Consider the following 19,243-nt stretch of genomic DNA (forward strand, 5'->3'; position numbering starts at 1 on the left):
CCCGCTACGTGTATCCCCTTGTTGATTTTCCAGTATTGTCTCTGCTTTTATTATCTGACACACGTATACGTATTCATATATATATATATATATATATGTATGCATATGCTTAGGTACGATGAGCCAGCTTTAGGGAAACACTCCCCTTCCCTGCACTCTCGCCCCATTCCGCCATTCCTCGAATTATCCCGTGGTACCGGCCCTCCCCTCTCCAAACTTTCCTGCATCACCCCACTTCTTTGCAGAGATTTGCCACGGTGCTTTCAATACACCTGCTACCGGCTATTGTTAATGTAACACTAGTCGAGAGAGGGAAATTATTGTCCTGACAGACACACCGTTCCATTTCCTTCCATCAATCTTGGTTCTACGAGCACCGATGACCGGCACGAGGCACCGATTCATATTTTTGCAACGACGACGGGTGCGATGTAAAATTTAGAACGAGCGCGAACGTGGTAATCAATGAGGTAAGCCGGGATACGCGTATCTCATTGGTTATTCCGTGACAAGACGCGCATGACAGTTTCCTCCTGTGTGTGTGTGTTGTCTCTCTCTCTCCTTCTCTCTCTCTCTCTCTCTCTCTCTCTCTCTCTCTCTCTCTCTCTGTCATACGCGCGATTTTCGTCCCCCGTCTCTTTCTTCAAACCCTCTGTCCTGCTCGTTCGCGCTCCCACCATGGAACATCCAAACTCCTCGTCTCACCGTTCATCACATACCCTCGCTCCTCTCGCTTCTCTTTTCAACCTGATTTTCTCTGTATTCCTCTCTGTCGGTCCTTCCTGACAAAAGTGCATTATTACACTGCAATGAAAAGGGATAATGTACCCCGGTTGCGCTCCGTTATTTCTCCATTAATCCTACTCTGCTGGTGGCAGTCGTGGTTTCAACATTTTTTCCCCCTTTCTATTTCGGCTGCTAATCAATTAGAATTAAAAAAGTGTGAAATAACGAGACGAGAGAAATGACGAGGTTCATCGTGTAATAATGACATTACGATTTTCCCTTTCTGTGTTCTCTTTCTTTCCAACTCGCCAACTCTCCATGATAGTAACATAAAGGAAATTTTAAACGAAAGAGGTAATCTGTTAATTAATCATTTGAATGAGTTGAACAGATCACAGTGGACCTTGCTCGGTTTTTATTCAATAAATGGTTGCCTGTTTAATAGGTAAATTCTGCTGTTGCTGTGGGATTTTTTAAAATCCGGGTAAACACGGTACAACGTTTGTTAGACTCTCGAAAGGAGAATTAATGAAATGGCGATAGGTATTTGCAGTACCGTAAAATGAAAATGAATAAACAGAAAACCATGATCCGTTATGATTACCAGTAATATAGTGTATCTATTCTATATACGATAATAAGTTATAAACTTATTTTTAAATAATTGTTTTGATATCTTTTTATAACTCATAAAATACCATTGTAGCAATCAATGAAATGTTATTGATAGAAGAAGAGTACATATGATAAATACAACTTAATTGTTGTATATTGGAAAGAAAGGAATTATCGATCATATATTCTTACATTATTTGCTCAAATAATTAAAGCATCCTCAAGTGTGTGCATTCTTTGATAAGATACATACCACCATTTCGAAATCAGATCTGGGCAGCGCAATCCTTGCTTGTCCCTGCATTCTATCGATGCACTTGCATGCACTTTTATAATGTTTAATTTTACCACAATACGGCGCTGGTGAAGTTATCAACGGGCGCTTTGAATTTCACCACGCTCTTTGTAAACACGCGTCCTTCCCTGTCGACGGCTCGAGTGTGTCTTTATACTATTTTTGATCGCTTGCTTTATGATACGCCACTTGTTTCGTTTATTCTCAAGTTGACCACCATCTTTAAGAAAACAAATTATTCTTGTAGAATATCTTACGGACCTAGTATTTCATTTGAAGGAAATGAAGCGTTAAGTTAACAGTAGGCTGGTAATGAGCTTTGTGTTGAGCTCGGCGTGTGCATCAACCGATGCATAATTGTGTTAAATTCTTCTGTGACAATAGTAACCAGATCGTACGCAATGCGATAAAACTGTGGTTGTGTGCGCTGTCCACGTAATCATAATCGTATTCATACAAAAATGTAATCACCTTTCTGTGCGGTACTTAAATGTCTTGAAATACATGCTTTCTAAAATTTACTTGTTGGGCATGAATGGACAGGTGCAATCCTCCAGGGAAAGGTTAGGTAAGTGTCGAATTTAATGCGAGTCAATTACGCTTAAAAATTTCCTAGTAATTGATTTCTTCCTTGATTGTTCATAGTTGTGAGCAACGGAGATTTCTGTTCATTAATCATACCTTTTTTATTAGTAAAATCTAGATCATGATTCTTAGTGATCCTACTTCATTCTTTTTTCATCCACTAAGCAAACTTTTTCGTATAATTGGTCGTAAAGAAAAAAAGTTTTAGAAATATATGAACCATTGATTTGTTAAATGTCGCTTATTCTTAGGAGGTTTTACTAACAGTACAATAGGGCTGTTCTCTGGGATTATTGCCACTGACCGTGTTCCAAACATACAACTAGCAGCTACTACAAACAATGAACTACCTATGGATGATTCCAATGTTAGTACAGAAGTTGATAGCAAAGTCAAAACAAAATTATTATCCATGTGGAATAATGTTAAATATGGTTAGTGTGAAACAATTTCATAGTTAGTTAACACATTCAATATAGAAAACACGAATGTACATGTTATAGAAAAATTGATTCCTGCCACCATCCTTCAATTTTATGTGCCACATTAAACATGCTAACATATGTGCATATTGCAACAAATCTCATTTAGATTTGATTTCTTTGAAGGCTGGACCATCAAAGTAGTTAAACCAAATTTCTCAAAAGAATCTCCAGTATGCTTACTTGGAAAAATTTATCGCAAAAAGCCAGAAGAATTTTTGGAAAAGGCTTCTGAAGCTGAAAAGACTTTAGACACTGGAAGTGAAATATCTTTAGCTATGGATGCTATTAGTTTTGAAGATGGCATAGAGGAATTTAAGAAGGATTTCACCTCGCGTCTTTGGTTAACATATAGAAGGGAATTTCCTATATTGAATGGTTCTACATTTACCACTGACTGTGGTTGGGGATGTATGCTACGTAGTGGTCAAATGATGTTGGCACAGGCATTGGTCTGCCATTTTCTTGGAAGAGGCACTTATTTTCATCATAAATTTTAGTTATAACTTGCAATACAATAATTATTGAGTATACATATTATACATATATTATATATATTATAATCTTTTTATAGAATAATTTATTTTCTCTATAGAATGGCGGTGGCAGGTAGACCAACCACTAAAAACAGAACAACAAAAATTGGATGAACATAATCACAGGTTAATAATTAAATCGTTTGGAGATCTACCAGACAGCACATCTCCATTTTCCATACATACACTTGTTTCTTTGGGTGCCCTGTGGGGAAAACGTGCAGGAGATTGGTATGGACCTTCCTCTGTAGCTCATCTTTTAAGCCAAGCAGTAGAACAAGCAGCAGAACGACATCCAGTATTTAGTAACTTGGCTGTTTATGTTGCTCAAGATTGTGCAGGTGATACAGCAGCTGAGATTCCTTTTATTTGAATTGAATAATATTATTTAATAAGAATTTTTCTGTATACTCCCGACACCTAATTTATAATATCTTTTTACAGTTTATCTGCAAGATGTAGAGAATGTATGCCAAATGCCGGATGGCAAGTGGAAATCTCTTATACTTTTTGTACCTTTAAGGCTTGGTGCTGACAAATTGAATCCTGTTTATGCATCTTGCCTAACACATTTACTTACGTTAAATACCTGTATTGGAGTTATTGGTGGCCGACCTCGCCATTCGCTTTATTTTATTGGTTTCCAGGAAGATAAATTAATTAATCTAGACCCACATTATTGTCAAGAAACTGTTGATGTATTAAAAGATAATTTTCCTTTGACGAGTTTTCATTGTACTTCACCGAGAAAAATGTTAATATCAAAAATGGATCCTAGTTGTTGTGTTGGATTTTATTTTCATAATAAAATGCAATTTACAAACTTTATGGAGATTGCTCCCTCTGTATGTATGGTCATTCTTATGAAGATCATTGTTCTATATTTTAGATAATTCCTAAATCCAATGATATATTTTTGGTATTACAGTACTTGGTGCCGGAAGATGAGAAAGTCGACTATCCGATGTTTTTATTTTGCGAAGGGAGCGGGAAAGATCTCCAACAAAAAATTGAAATTGCAGAAAACATAATTCCCACTACTGCCTCATTTACAGGTAGTGGGACGTATGATGATGATCTTGACGAGTGCGAAGAATTTGAACTAGTACAGTGAGATATTTATCATAGACATTAAAGAAGAAATATCATGTACTTAAAAAACATTCATGGATAGTTTTTTGAGAAGAATGATAATGTTTGTCATTAATCATAATTCTCTCTTCATTCGTCCATATATGTACAAGGAAGAAATCAATTAACGACTTTAGCAGATGACAACGTTGCATATTAGAGAGTTGAGTATTAATTTCTAAAATGAATTTATGCCGCAAGATGATCTTTAGATCTCAACGTGCTCGTTAAATGACTGACGTGAATTAATATATCAATATTTTCCATTCGCGATAATGCATTTATAGATTCAAATTAGCGTTATCGTTGATACTTTATTTCTGTGATCATAATTTAATGCGGTTTTTTGTATATCGGTTTGTTGTTGCACAATTTTTTTTATCTTGTTTATTGATCTCAAAAGTTATTGCTTTTAAATATTTGTTAGGATATTGATTTACTATATGACTTAGAATTGTCATAACCAAGAAGATATTTATTCTTTTTCACGCAATTATCACGTCAAGAACTTGCGTAGATCGTAAGTTGACGATTTTGTTATAAAGAGTACTTTTTATAAAAATTTCTTAATTCCTTACGGAAATGTTCCTGACATAGCTTATTTTGTAACACAGCAATATTAGATTTCTCTTAGATTTTTTGCAAAAGCAACTTGAGTATATTTCGTTGTGTGCTTAAGTCAAAAATGTGTGTGTATGTGTGCAATCATCAGCGCACATTATACATATATTTAACCATATCTACCTGTTATAACATTTAAGCTTCAATTAATTTAAATTCTTTTTCATAACACAGCTTTAAGTTATTTATTTATTTAATATGTATTCTAATTTTCGTTTGACGACTATATTGAACTTATACTAAGTTCCCAAAGCGCATCACTATGTTTGACATAACGTTTTATGTTATGAAAGAGAAACATGTAATTAACCCTTTGCACTCGAGAGGTGACTCAGTCGCCACAGCGTTCCGTGCTGCAACTCCAGTGGTGAGCGAAAGACGACAGACCCTGTTCATGCTAGATTTCGACATCTCCAATTGATGTGAGTGCAATATTAGTTCGTAAATTGGTTCCCTAGCTCTTTATGTTCTTTGTTAGGAAATGTAAAATGTTAGACTTTAAAATGGAGATAAAATATTTAATCTCATATCCCGCCGAAACTAGAGTTCTAATAACGTCTCCAACGTTAATTCGCATTCGAAGATTATGGCGAAAGTATAATAGTTTAAAAACCCTAAAAAGATGGTTTTCGTAAGTGAAATTAGCTCAAATGAAAATGAACTTAATTTTGAACTGTTGAAAAATGAGATCAATTGCATTCAAGAATGCACCTTGGTGAAATCTTTATAAATTATCATACAAAAAAGAGATACGGAGATTAATATTACAAAATCATATTTTCAAAGTTGTAAATATAGATAAAGCATTAGAATATAATGTTTTTGTAAGTTAATTTGTATATGAAATCATTTTACGCTAGCTGTAAGACACGCGTCACGTATACGCTAAATCATCCCTACTAGCTGCTACGCCCGACCGAAAAAGTCCTCGAGTGCAAAGAGTTAACAGCATATATAACATTAAGCTATTGTTATCATGAAAAAAATGAGTTAATATTCGAATGAAAATGTGAGCATGATATATAAGGTATATTATACTCATATTAATTAAGGTCTGTACACAACTAAAAGTTATTAAAATTCTTATATCGGTACAGTTAAAAATAAATATGAAAAAATGATAAAAATCATGTTCCAAAGTTTATTTCCTGTTTCGTTAATACATCTTAAAATTACAATATAAACATAATATATATCATACCTTAATACACTTGCATCATACGAGCCTCAATAAATTCTACCAATTTAGAATAAGTCTTTAGCTTCTTTGATTCCTTTATATTACAATATCAATAATGTTTTACAATTGATATTTATAAAGCATGGTAAGTGGACTTAAATATAAACCATTATATTTACAATTACTTGTTTCATTCATGACTTTTATTAAAATATTTAACATTGTTGTCGTAAATACTTTTAGCAAATTTAACGTGTCGATGTAAAGAAAATATTTAAATATAAAGATCAAATTGAACATGTATAAAACAAGTAAAAATTCACAAATTTTGTACTATGATCATGCAAAATATTTAAATGATCTACGTCAATTGTTAAATATATATATAGTATATGTAAGTTACAGAAAAATATATCATAGATTTTTTCCACAATTTGTATTCATTAATCAATCCATTAATATTTGTGCGTATGTAAATTAATACCTTACAGCACACATGGAAGCATATGTTCACTATTAATTTAAACGATTTGCACTAATTCGTTATTTGTTCTGTTAAAATACTAATATGTTCTAGCAAATTAAGACTATGATAAGTATTTTGTAAGGGATTGTTTTACAAGTGGCCATAACTCATCAGTAGTGTTACCTCGAAAAGTATTCAATAGTCCTAAATTACCATAAAATTTTAAAATAGGCTCAGTTGCATCTGAATATCTCTTCAGCCTTTCTTGTACAATTTCAATCTTATCATCGTCCCTTTTACTTAAGGGTTCACCGGTCACGTCATCTTTACCCTGTTGAAAACCAAATTAATATTAGTCATTCGAAGGAAATATATAGTTGAGGACGATCAAAAGTCTCAAAGATATAAAAAATCGTGTAAAAAAAAACTTCATCGGTTACTAAATCGAAGGGAAGGTAATCTAATTATTAAGTTTCATTAGACATGTTACTAATGATACATTTGGACACAAATCGAAGTTTCTGTTCCAACTTACCGGTACTTTAGGACTGTTGAACCCGATGTTATATACTCTTCCACTAGGCAAATGAATCCACCTGTTTTTCACGCGGTCTAATATCACCTTGATGGGAACATCAAGGTAGAGGACTAGATTCACTGGATGTATTTTTTGCAGTTTCTCCGCTTGCGTTAAGGTTCTTGGAAATCCTGTAGCAATGCCAAGTACTTATTTCGAATTTAGTTACCCGCCACCGTAATACATTGTATGTTCAACGTCAGGATTGGATATTAACTGATAAAAGTAATCATCGCAAAAGTAATTAATTTAATAATTAAACAATGAATTTAATATTTGATCTAATTGATAGTTAAATAACTAACTGCAACTATACATTGTTGAACGAAGGTATTTAAATAATTTAATAATTCATTCGTTAGTCGCAAAAGGCAATAAAATATCTCAACTCTAATAATCAGTTATTAATTGTATTAAATATTGCCCAACGCTGAAGTGACGTTTTTAAGATTTCAATTTCCGCTGAATTACTCACCGTCTAGCAACCAATTCTGGTCACCAACCGAATCGATTTCTTTGTTTATCATTGATATCATTACATCGTCAGGAACGAATTTACCGGATAAAACGTAACTCGAAACTGCTTTGCCCAATTCTATATAATTAAAATGATTACATACGTATTATTTATTAACGTAACGATTACATATATTTATCGTTTCATACTAAGCATTGTTATTTTTCTGTTAATTAATCATACGGCGGACTTTGAGACGGGCGATAATTGTATCGATGAGAGATCATATTTATCCCGAGAATATTGTTTAAATTCGTATATATATCAAAGAGTTTGGTATTTTGTCACTGTTTGAATAAATAACCCGACAGAATGATACTGGATACATATATAAAAGCATAAAGTATATTCTAATCGCATCCGTAATTAGCTATTTCCAGAATGCGTATTCTTCTAAGCAATTTGTTACAAACTATACAAAATTTTGGTAATTTACTTTGCTGATTTTTAATTAAATGTGTAAAATAGTCTGTATAGTAGTTTTTAGGATTAGAGATTAGAGATTAATTCATAAAAGTAACAAAAAATACCTAATAAACTAATACAGATAGATTCTATAATATGAATCTACGTATGAATCTACGCTAGATTAATTTCCTGTATTTGTATCAATAACTTATTAAATTATGCGTGGAATTTGAAACAATAAAATATCAACAGAGATTTACATTATCTAGCAATAAATAATGTTGCAATATAATTCTGAGCACGAGTCTAGATATTTGAGTGTTTATAAATAAACAGTACGATTTTCATTCAAATATTCTCGCGTAAATTTAGTTCTCAATGAACGTAATACGATGCTATTACGTGAAATCGTTAAACAAAACTTAACAAGAGCAATCTTAATTTGCTTAGGAAATATCGAAGAAATAAGCGCTTTTCTAACCGTGTTTCATGAAATAAAACATCTCAAAGACAATTCAAAAACATCTCAAAGTATATATGTACACACATATATATCATGAATATACACATATCTAAAATTTAAAAATGTTCTTGACAAATTTATTTTAGAAAACAAACGCAAAAATTTTATCATTTGAACGATACAACAAAAAATTTATAGTTTGAAACGTACCGGTGTTACTATTCATATGAAGTCGTAATTTATCACCGCTCGATATGTGAGTCATCTTAAAATGTTTGACAATTCGAGTTGACATAGTTCCTTTACCAGAAGCAGGGGCACCTAGTATTACGGCCCTGAAGGCCATAGCCTTGGAACACCACGTGGATAGCGTTACCATTAAATCGTTACTTTAAAGAAACACCAAAATAAAAAAATTGGTCAACTTTTTATGTTGAACACTTGAACTTCAAGTTGCTCTATACTATTACTTCTGACGACGATTCACGCGAGAATGTTATGGTAACTATAATTCTTTGAAATATAACTCGTTACTCTATAACAGTGACCTGTGAGCCACGATGGCGACCAGTTGTCGAACTGTTAGATAACTGATTAACCAATGAATGAAAACATCTAGTTTTTTCTGCTTTGATCGGTGGCTGTACTGAAGGACGCATGTAAGTACATGACATCCATAATCTACTAGAATATCAATCTTGCTGTGTACTTTGCCACATTAACTTGTGACGTTAAATGGTTCTTTTATTTTTAATATATAAGGATTCTTAAAGATTTAATGATAATAATACATTATTTTTATTGACAAAGTAGCACTTTATTCATATGAAAAAGTAATACAACATTAGGGCCTGTGCTCGATTTCTTATTTCTTTTTATAATTATTTTCAAAAGCGTATGTAACGAGAAAACTAGAGAAGGCCTTCTTTTCGTTTGGACAACTTACATATTCTATGTAACAATAGGTCAAAATTACAAATTGTGGGAATCTCGTTGGCCTTAAAAGCCTGTCATTGTGTACTACGGGTTAATAATGTCCTTGTTTACAACGTTGCATCTATATAACTATGTTTTCAATGTTTCCTTTTTCAATTCTATTAAATCCGTAAGTCGAAGTAATGTACAATATATCGTTAAAACCATTTTTTCTTTTTTGCAATATTGTATACCCTTTTAAAATATATTTATAAATCTCCATAATCACGAGCTATCATCATTTATATGTACCTTAACGTCCTTTATTTAACACTAAGCACCCAAATGTCACTCAACATATTGCAAGTTTGATCAAATGCAATTGAAGCTTACCCCGAGCCTACTGCTACCAGGGTACGTATGTAGTACATATTAAGTCTTAAATCTTAAAAAAAATATATACTCAAATTTCACTTCTTTCGTTACTTCATTGCTTCCTCAAATTTGTTTTTTGTATTGAATTCTTTCCAATAAGGATTCATAACTGTCAGGAAGACTATTATGAACATTTCACAGTTTTATGATGAAATATTTTTAGCTTTCAACAAAAATTAGAAACGAGAAAAAAAGAAACGTGTTACTCCTAAGTTAAAACTTGAGACTGAACTTCAATAAAGATAACACGTAAATATAAGTTTGTATTATTGTATCTCATTCTTTTAACCCGTGGGACAAAATGGGACGATCACTGTATATAATCAAATTTTTACTGAGTAAAAATATTGAAAATTCGTTACTTCACCATAATAATGGTGCACATATAAGTGCTTTGAATCTGGTACAGTAGTGTTGATTTATGTAAATGCGTGTTTTCTGTGTTGCGTGTAGTTTCTCCTAAATACATGAAAGTAAATAAAAAAGTTTTGCCATCTGTGATCCTTTACCAAAGCTCCCCATCTTTTTCTTTAGCTGGCACTTCTATTACTCGTGGTTTGTCGATTATTCTGGCTGTGCGATTCCCTTTCTCTACGATACCAATAATCCACGCTTGATATCCTTCCTGTTTTTCGATATCTTTACAATATGCAGCAGCCTAAGAATATGTAAATTATATGAATTTGACCAATAAGAAACATTTCGTTAATAACTTCCATATTAACGAAAAAAAAAATAATTGTAAGAGAGTCGACAGCACCAAGATGTCTACAATAGCAAATCGGTATGGAAATCTCTATTTCTTTTCCTGCTGTTCTTTAGAGTATTTAAAGACGAATAATATACTCTACTGTATTAGCAGGATTTGAGTAAAATACTTAAAGAACAAAAGATTTCAAACCTGTTCTCTAGGTAGGCAAATAAGTAATCCACCGCTGGTTTCCGCCGAGTGACCTTGAAGGAGTTGAAACATGTTACCGCACGCTTTTGCTACAGCTGCCATTTTTGCGATTACGGGCAAATTATGAATAACAAAAGAGACTTCATTCTTTTGGTGTTTGGCCAAATTTTGTGCATGTCCCAAAAGGCCGAAACCCGTAACATCTGTTGCTCCGTGTGCATTGTATTTATGCATTAATCTAGCCGCTGGAAAATAAAAAGATCAATTACTGTTGTTGTATTAATAAAAATATCAAACTACAATTTAACACATACCTATTCTGTTAAGCCTGGCCATACTATCCATTGCTCTCTGATAAGCTTTCCTTACATCATCTTCACTGACCACAAGTTTAATTCTGTTCCAGCGATCTGGTTGATCTAACCATTGGTGAGCATTAACAGCGACTTGAGTTCCAAGTGGCTTTGTCAAAACAAGAACATCACCCACAACGGCATTGTCTGGTCTGTGATATAAACAATCATTAAGGAAGGAATGGTACATTCATATATCATTCATTCATTCATTGGTACATACACAATGTATTCGTTTGGTTGACAAACAGTAGAAGCAACACCACCTATTGTACACCAAGGATTAACAACTGTTTGACCTCCTGTTACTGTTGTACCAGCTTCCAGAGCAGAATCTTTGAATCCTCTCATGATCAAGGGTACAACAACGTCCCTTTCCTTCTCAGTCATTTTTGTACTGACTCCCAACAACATTAGCATATTGTCACATTCAGTAACACCCATGGCATACAGATCACTGATAACATTTGCACATGCAATTTTACCTGGAAAAATACTCCAATACAAGTGGTTAAACAGCATGCCATAAAACAAATTTTATCCGTAATAAAGAAACTGTGTATTTTATTACTATAATTGATAGATTCAATGAATATAATATAGAAAATGTAACTATTAAAATTGTATGACAATTAAAATATCATAGTGTTGTGTATCTTACCCATCATGTAAGGATCATCAACTAATGGGTAGAAGAAGTCTGTAGTTTGTACCAAACTAAGCCCTCCATGCCTCAGTGGAGTTACGGAGGAATCCATGCCAATGCCTGAAATGCAAAATATAAATGTTTAATGTTTATCTATTTTCAAAAAGACAAGAAAAAAAATAATATTTCAAAGTTTCTTTTACATCATTTTTTTTAATAGATGTATTTTAATTAAATTATAAGAAAACATTATCGAAAAAATATATATTATTTGCATATTAGTTATTCTGATATTATATATATATTTTGTATATATTATTTAAGTATAAGTTGAGAACACTCGTATTTCCGGTGGCGTGGGAGAAATCGGGCGGGAGACGATAACATGGCTGCTAACACGATAGGGATGCCTATTGCGATATTTGCGCCCTAGGTATTTCCAATAAAATTTCTTATTTACAGCTAAAATTCCCACAACGGGTAACAAATCTCTAGTTACTATATTACATGAATAAAATATGGTATTTAAATATTAACATACAGCACCATCAGGTATGGAAAATTTTCGCCGGGAAAAATTTCTTTAATTAACAAATTGTAATTTCTACATCTTCTCTTTAATAAAAACAATTGCCAAAAAAATATAAAAATTGGAAAGAGCAATTTAATCGTAGAAACGTTCGAACAAATATTTGTATGAACATAACCAATAAAAGTTAGGAAAAAATAAAATTATTATAAAATGTCTACATAAAATCAAACATGTCGACATGCGTAATATCCTCTTGTACACGCGCGCAATAAAATCAAGCTACTTACCGATGCGTGGAATGGCCATGTGCATAAAATGGGCATGTTCATGATCTTGTGCGCTACCATCGTCGGCCTGTAGTCCCTCGAGGAGTTTCCCAAGAACCTCCTGAGGGACTTTACACCCTCATCCTTTTAGGTCGGCGAACCGCGTAAGGTGGAAGGTCGCGTCGAGATCATGTGCCACAGGGTCAAACGGCCTACGCAAAGCTAAGGCGTTTGGATTTCCACCGAGCTCTAGCTGGGCTACGGACAGGGCGTCTTGAGCAACCGGGGTTCCCTGTAGTTCCGCCATCTTGCTAAAACTAAAAGTAACGACGAACCGGGTACGCGACGCGTTTCGCGGCCCTGGCACAACGATTCTCTTTCCAGCGGCTTCTCCTCCGTTCTGATTCTTGTTGCGCTATGTATCTACAAGTAGGTTCTCACGCTTGCCAGCTGCGCTCTCTGTACTTACGATACGCAGCTACAAATCCACGAACGCCGCCGACAGACAGCCACTGGCTTCGTAGCCCTTACTCTACTCGAGTAACACGAACTCGTTGCAAACGAGAATTATACTTTGCACCGGCGTCGACTAACCGGGATCGTACGTGCTAACAAAATGGACGCGCCTCCAGCTTTTACAGAATCGGAAGAACGCGCAAGGCTACTAAGAGCCCCCCCAATGTCCTTACCGTGATATTGCTTTATTCTGATAGGCCTTTTCGAATTGACGCATGCGCGTTTCTCGCTCAGCCTCCAGGTACGTCCGTATAACAACGATTCGCCCGTATCAGTCGTACGCGGAGCTGAATTTTGTTGTGTCACGAATTGACGCGACAAGTGTGCCTTTGTGACGTGTATATACTTTGCTCTTGATAAGTTCAAGCACCGACAAACTAATTATTTTTTATGTATGTTACATCATAATTATTGGATAATTGGGAGAAGATTTGGTTGTTTGAATAGATGCGCAGTTTTATAAACGGTGATCGGCAAATGTTTTTCGTAAAAAGATATTCAAATTTGATTGCTACTAAGATGTATATTCTGCTTATTTGCCGATTGATAATAACACATTTTTCTATTCAAATTAGTATACATATTTATATTCCGTTATAACTGATCCTGAATCGATTGGTTGAAATATCCTACACTTTTTTGGCAAAAACATTCAATAGTAAAAATTCTGATATACGCCAATGAAAGTACAATCTGATTTAAAATTCTTTCATATCCAGTTGGAGTAACATGAAAACGTAGAACTATTTCAGGATTTCTAAAGTCGTTATTTATATTTATCTTTATATTATTTTAAAAATTAATACACATCAATTAGTTTTTATTATAACCTGTTATAACTAAGAATTTTAGGCAAATTTTCCTATGTTCTGAAAAATAAAAAAGATCATCAAAAATGTGGTAATTTGTTATTGAAAGAAGATTTTTATTTTGTTTTCTCGCATTGATCCACGTTTTTAAGCTACGCGATTATTTCTTAGGATCTCTTACTGATGCAAAGTATAGTTTGTAACGACAATTTGTCTGAAAAGAACCATGTTCGCATTCGCACGTGCATCGTATATACAATACATTTAAGAATGTTTCTGTAGAATGCAGAATTCAGTTGTTTTCGGACAGTTCACCGGAAACAGCCAAATCTTTTGGCGCAACGCATACTCAATTTTCATTAGTTTTTTCCGTTGGCTCGAAGATACCGCGTTGTTTCGATTGACCAATCCACATTCTTCAGTGATTCTCAGTTCTGTCAAGACATGTTTTAGCCGTGCATATCTTTCCGCTCATTTCTACATATTCTGTATCTTTTGCGAATTTACGAAGCAAGGAGAATAAGTTGTTATCGGAGTGGGAATAACGGAAACGAGCCATTTCTGTTATCCAGTCCGGTGCAGTCGTAAAATTGTATACGTTCGACCGTATCTTGTTTCTAACTGTCTCTTATTATTACAAGTATTTGTGGGATTTTGTTATTTATTTTGGTGGTAAAGTATACGGTTTTGTTAATTATTTATTATTATTACGGTTTTATCGATAATAATATATCAATAAATTATAAATTATTTTAGAATACAGATTTCTCTTCACAAATTGTGTTAACACGCTTTCCAAGTCTTCTTATATATTTTATTTTATTAAACGTAATTTAGGCAGTCTATATTGTTGTACATTTATACATGTCATTACAAACTCTGATAAAGTCTTTTAATTTAAAACTGATCGACCCTTTCATCCTGTTGATTTTTTACTATAGCGCAAGGGATATCGTTTTCGATCGACATTGCCGATTCCTTTTCGTTTAGTATTTTATCGATCAAATTCAATACAGATATTTTAAAACTTCTTTTCTCTTGTCTCGTCATCTGCCGTACGTCTGGAAGTAAGCTTTTAAAGAACAGTAAGTCTGCATCATTAATCGATTCGTCGACATCTCGTTTTTTGGCTAGAATACAATTATCCAAGCACCTATGTGATAATCGGTCGTCTGTAAGCCTCATCGTTTTACTCCTCACGAACGTGTACTCTTCGTTCTTCGAGTCTCCATCTCTTTCTGGTTCTGGCATCGTTTGGTTAGATTTGTTTAATTTCTCGTAATTAGAGGACGTATCAGAAGCGGTCTCCTCTTCGTTCCAGTTCTCCTGCGCTATTGGTCCTTCCTCGTTCAAACTGTCATCTGGCCTGAAAACAGAAAAGAAAAACAGAAAAAATAGCTCGATGAATCACGTGATATGTTATCGATTTTCTATTGCATGTCAATATAGGTCAGTTACCTGCGAAGTTTGCTGTAAGGAAGTAAAAAATCCATATAATCGGCCATGTAATATGGTTTTTTTGCTTTCGAATTTGCCGTATTTTGATTTCTTAAATGTCTACTGAAGCTCGCGCGAAGATTCTTCCATTTCTCCTTACATTCTGCAGCTACGGGAAAGATTTGCAGGGATATGAAAAATACGGTTGAACTTTTATAGGAAACCTGAAAGACATATTTAAGTTTGGAATAATTCTTACCAGAAGCGTTTACTTCTTGCGCTACAGCTCTCCACATTTTATTTCGTACAACCCTATTATGGTAGTCATTACAACTGAGATCATATAACGCTGGATATTTTTTAACTGTTAATACTAAGTTTATGTAATTCCTTGTTTCATCCATTTTTTAAATAATAAATAAATATGTCACTCTATTGTGAATTAATACCTTCTTAAAAAGAATAGATCATTTATTCAAATTAAAGTACGTTCAGCATTGACAGAAAATTATTTCTCAAAGTAACAACCGGTTGTCTTCTTAATTTCTACACGAATAGTAACCACGCGACTTTGAATTCATAAGATTTATATTTATCGGTGTGCAGTCCGTATCACAATATCTGGTGTCATACGGAGTTCGCGAACACGCGATGTCTGCGACGCTTTCACAACTTCTGTCACTTTCACTAGTCACTTTTTCTACTTTTAGATTGATTTTCTGAATCGCTGAACGTCGAACAATAGTTGGAATATCATAGCGCAATGCGTAAAACAATATGTACTTGATCGGTGGATATGGTTCGATATCAGAAAGTTGTCGCGTCACCGACAAAACGTCATGTCGCCTCACGTCTGTCCAGGAGTGAAGACGATATTGTTGGACCCTAGGTATACTATAGTAGTGTAAATTGCCTACTAAAATTATTTGTGTGGTTTCTATCGTATTGTAATTAATGTAAACTGTTATTTACTACATTATATCAAAGAATCAATTAACACGTTACTTGAGATGAGAAAATAAAATTATTAATGATCAATTATAACGAGCTACATTCATGCAGGGATATTTCTAGTGTGTTTGGATCGGAAAATAGAGATACACTTTTAGTTATTCAGGTATTTGTAATCTGCATTACCCTTATGCGATAAAACTAACCATCCGATAGCACAGACAACAAGAGACGTCCATGTCGGTGTCGTTATCGATAATGAATCGGCAGATAAAATCTTTCGAATTAATCAAGCGAAATAATTCATTCAGTTATATAATTCATTTAGTTATGCACAAGGTACAGAATATACGTAATACGTAATTACCATCATTTATGTATGTAAATATAGAATAGATTTGACGTTATATGGGATATCGGCGTATCTTATGTCCTGAGATACCAATTATGAAAAAATCAGTGTTTTTACGCCCTCTGCAATTTGCTTCGGCGAATGGTATAGTATAGAAATTATGTATATACATAAGTACATATATACTTGATCTGACTTAATTGATAAAAGTATCTGCCACATAGAAACTAAAGAAGAGATACTACGTATATATGAAAAATATATTATATTTCAAACCCCCTTTCAACTTAAGAGATGTATACAGAATGTTACCTACTATTAGTATCAGAAAGAAAATGGGAGAGTTCATACTTATGATTTCGGATCTCCCAGACTAGTGCTGCCGCCAGCAGTCAAGTACTGCAGATATTCTACGCTAGCATATACAAGAACCTTTAAAGTTAGGAAGTTTAAAGTTAGTCGTTTGTTTGATTCCAGTATCAGAAAGAAAATTTCTTCTCTGCTAGCATATCCAAAAACCTATTTAATTCTACCAAAACGAGGTTATTAATTCCACCAATATTCCCTGCGGACCCATACTACAAAAGTCTATTTCATTGTACAGTTCTACGGAAAAATTGTATTTTCCGTAATTCGATATAGATAAGTATGAGAATAACAAAATCGCGCAATAATTAACTCAGAAAGAGAAATTAATTGTTTATTATATATTTTTAGAAGAGAAAGAAAAACTTTTTCTTTCAAACGATACTGGATCAATGAAATGATGCAATAATTGTAATATATTGTCTATACACAGTAGCTTTTTAGATTTAACATTAAATTTATGTTCCTCGCGATAATTTTTTTGTTATAACAAAAGTTAAATTTTACCTTAATAATAATTTCAGTAGTTAACTGCTGCAAATAGTATTTCTGATGTGATGTATCTCTTTTGTATGCTTATTCGTTTATTACGCATGCTATTGAAACAGTGGTAAAAACAGAAGAACAAATTAACTACAGACAAGATTTGATGTTATGATTAATTTGTTAACCACAATTTTCATTCATCCTACTTTCATTACTGAATAAGATTTATTATAATTATTTAAAAGTTTGCTTTTATTTTTTGCCAGATTTTGATGATTTTTTAATATGCTGTGAAAATCACGATTCTGAACACTTTTGTATGTTCAGAATCACTATACGTATAACCGTCGCAGTCCCCTAATTCCCCGAGATATTCGCAAACAGTTGTCGTTACTAGATCATTGAATCCGGCCCATTATATATTTGTGACATAATCCAAATCACAAGTTTTTTTTATTTATTTATTTAATTTGTACTTTACAATTTGTCCAGCTGGACATTTAGTAAATAAGTTATAAGTGTAGCCATAGTCGACACGTTGGTCGCTTTGTTCACCAAAATGTGGCGATCTGTTTATATTTATATCCATTGGTCGCTGATCTCCTTATCTTTCTATTATACTTTACGAATTTAAATAAACAGCATCTATGAAAACTTCGTTCACAACAAGATATGCCAGGCTATAAAAATCTTTTTTGAAAATTTTACGTCGGTATAGATCTCTATTATTATTTTTTATTATGTAGCGGCACTAGACCGCAAAGAACAAATCTCTTTCCAACGGTTTCGACGGCACATAGTATGCCATCGTTGGAAGACTGTATATGAGACCGACGAAACATAAACAAGGTCGCGATAAAACGTAAGTGTCGACAGGTCTAATGGGTCAACGATATCCCCACGGACCTTCCACCAAATATTCGGAAGAAGGCGTACATGACCACGATCGCGGACGCCTAACGAACACGTGCGTAGTGGGGATATGGAAAGATGACAAAAAGAAAAGAAAGGGATTAAGAGATCAGTCGTGATTGGGGAGTCGTAAGCGAGAGTCGTAACTGAGGAGTCGTGAATAAATAGTCGTCCGCACGAGTCGCGAGCCGAAAGTTGTAAAGAAGCCGCTAGTCGAGTTAATAAACACACTGTTAAATAAAACGCCGAGTATTTCTTTGGCACCCTACACATCCTACCACTTCAAGTTGGTGACCATGACGTGATTTGAAATGAAAGTGATGAACATGTTCGTGCCACGTAAACATCGTTTCTGTAGATTTGTGTTCGAAATGGCAAATACCAACGAGGAAGCGCACGCAACGAACGCCACGGACAATGTAGACACAGTTGGCCACCCATTCCGCGTGCCGCCACTATGGCCTCAAAGAATAGCGCTGTGTCATGTTGGAAGCGCAGTTCGAGGCCGTGCGCATCATAAGTGACAAAACGAAATTTAACGCCATCGTTGCGATCCTCGGGGAACGATAGAACAAGTCGAGTATATAGTGCTCACCGGTGACGGGACGATACGAGCGGCTCAAGAGCGAACTCATTAGAAGACCAGCCGATTCAGAAAGTACGAGAGTGCGGGAGTTGCTCGAGATCGAAGAAATGGGGGATAGGACGCCGTCCAAGTTCTACAGGGACTTAAAGAAGTTGGTCACTCCATCAGTTTCGAACGA

At 34.3% G+C, this 19,243-nt stretch overlaps 4 protein-coding genes across 6 annotated transcripts; 1 reads left to right on the plus strand and 3 right to left on the minus strand.

The window, feature by feature from the left end:
* Positions 1 to 1,723: 1,723 nt before the first annotated feature.
* Positions 1,724 to 5,994, plus strand: LOC117212703 (cysteine protease ATG4D). Of its 2 annotated transcripts, none has more exons than XM_033457700.1 (6): positions 1,724 to 2,204; positions 2,476 to 2,655; positions 2,830 to 3,177; positions 3,299 to 3,580; positions 3,684 to 4,084; positions 4,168 to 5,994. In XM_033457700.1, exons 1-6 carry the CDS (start codon positions 2,141 to 2,143, stop codon positions 4,351 to 4,353), a joined length of 1,461 nt encoding a protein of 486 aa, XP_033313591.1. In that variant the 5' UTR covers positions 1,724 to 2,140; the 3' UTR covers positions 4,354 to 5,994. The 2 variants fall into 2 exon arrangements, with proteins under 2 accessions (XP_033313591.1, XP_033313590.1); XM_033457699.1 differs by having other exon boundaries at positions 2,141 to 2,204; positions 2,473 to 2,655.
* Positions 5,995 to 6,112: 118 nt separating this feature from the next.
* On the minus strand, positions 6,113 to 9,190 carry LOC117212706 (GTP:AMP phosphotransferase AK3, mitochondrial). 2 transcript variants are annotated; one of them, XM_033457703.1, is made up of 4 exons: positions 8,813 to 9,190; positions 7,690 to 7,809; positions 7,173 to 7,345; positions 6,113 to 6,968 (listed from the first exon to the last, which is right to left on the minus strand). In XM_033457703.1, exons 1-4 carry the CDS (start codon positions 8,979 to 8,981, stop codon positions 6,759 to 6,761), a joined length of 672 nt encoding a protein of 223 aa, XP_033313594.1. In that variant the 5' UTR covers positions 8,982 to 9,190; the 3' UTR covers positions 6,113 to 6,758. The 2 variants fall into 2 exon arrangements, with proteins under 2 accessions (XP_033313594.1, XP_033313595.1); XM_033457704.1 differs by lacking the exon at positions 8,813 to 9,190 and adding an exon at positions 8,621 to 8,657.
* A 207-nt stretch (positions 9,191 to 9,397) lies between these two features.
* LOC117212704 (inactive selenide, water dikinase-like protein) lies at positions 9,398 to 13,310 on the minus strand. The gene is made up of 6 exons (XM_033457701.1): positions 12,672 to 13,310; positions 11,868 to 11,972; positions 11,430 to 11,691; positions 11,168 to 11,358; positions 10,854 to 11,098; positions 9,398 to 10,610 (listed from the first exon to the last, which is right to left on the minus strand). Exons 1-6 carry the CDS (start codon positions 12,955 to 12,957, stop codon positions 10,458 to 10,460), a joined length of 1,242 nt encoding a protein of 413 aa, XP_033313592.1. The 5' UTR covers positions 12,958 to 13,310; the 3' UTR covers positions 9,398 to 10,457.
* A 1,465-nt stretch (positions 13,311 to 14,775) lies between these two features.
* Positions 14,776 to 16,059, minus strand: LOC117212705. Its single transcript, XM_033457702.1, has 3 exons — positions 15,672 to 16,059; positions 15,434 to 15,581; positions 14,776 to 15,341 (listed from the first exon to the last, which is right to left on the minus strand). Exons 1-3 carry the CDS (start codon positions 15,814 to 15,816, stop codon positions 14,873 to 14,875), a joined length of 762 nt encoding a protein of 253 aa, XP_033313593.1. The 5' UTR covers positions 15,817 to 16,059; the 3' UTR covers positions 14,776 to 14,872.
* Positions 16,060 to 19,243: the final 3,184 nt, after the last annotated feature.

This window comes from Bombus bifarius, unplaced genomic scaffold (genome assembly GCF_011952205.1).
Source record: "Bombus bifarius isolate JDL3187 unplaced genomic scaffold, Bbif_JDL3187 scf7180000008358, whole genome shotgun sequence".
NCBI lineage: Eukaryota > Metazoa > Arthropoda > Insecta > Hymenoptera > Apidae > Bombus > Bombus bifarius.

What these genes read in the sequence shown, in the direction of transcription:
- LOC117212703 (XM_033457699.1), top strand. Translation starts at nt 2,141, where the DNA reads ATGCTTTCTAAAATTTACTTGTTGGGCATGAATGGACAGGTGCAATCC. An exon ending in CTGCCATTTTCTTGGAAGAG is followed by an intron (nt 3,178 to 3,298) that starts GCACTTATTTTC and finishes TTTTCTCTATAG; the next exon opens with AATGGCGGTGGCAGGTAGAC. An exon ending in TGTTGCTCAAGATTGTGCAG is followed by an intron (nt 3,581 to 3,683) that starts GTGATACAGCAG and finishes ATCTTTTTACAG; the next exon opens with TTTATCTGCAAGATGTAGAG.
- LOC117212706 (XM_033457703.1), bottom strand. Translation starts at nt 8,981, where the DNA reads ATGGTAACGCTATCCACGTGGTGTTCCAAGGCTATGGCCTTCAGGGCC. An exon ending in TCATATGAATAGTAACACCG is followed by an intron (nt 7,810 to 8,812) that starts GTACGTTTCAAA and finishes TTAATTATATAG; the next exon opens with AATTGGGCAAAGCAGTTTCG. An exon ending in CCAGAATTGGTTGCTAGACG is followed by an intron (nt 7,346 to 7,689) that starts GTGAGTAATTCA and finishes GCATTGCTACAG; the next exon opens with GATTTCCAAGAACCTTAACG.
- LOC117212705 (XM_033457702.1), bottom strand. Translation starts at nt 15,816, where the DNA reads ATGGATGAAACAAGGAATTACATAAACTTAGTATTAACAGTTAAAAAA. An exon ending in GCAAGAAGTAAACGCTTCTG is followed by an intron (nt 15,582 to 15,671) that starts GTAAGAATTATT and finishes TCTTTCCCGTAG; the next exon opens with CTGCAGAATGTAAGGAGAAA. An exon ending in CCTTACAGCAAACTTCGCAG is followed by an intron (nt 15,342 to 15,433) that starts GTAACTGACCTA and finishes TTCTGTTTTCAG; the next exon opens with GCCAGATGACAGTTTGAACG.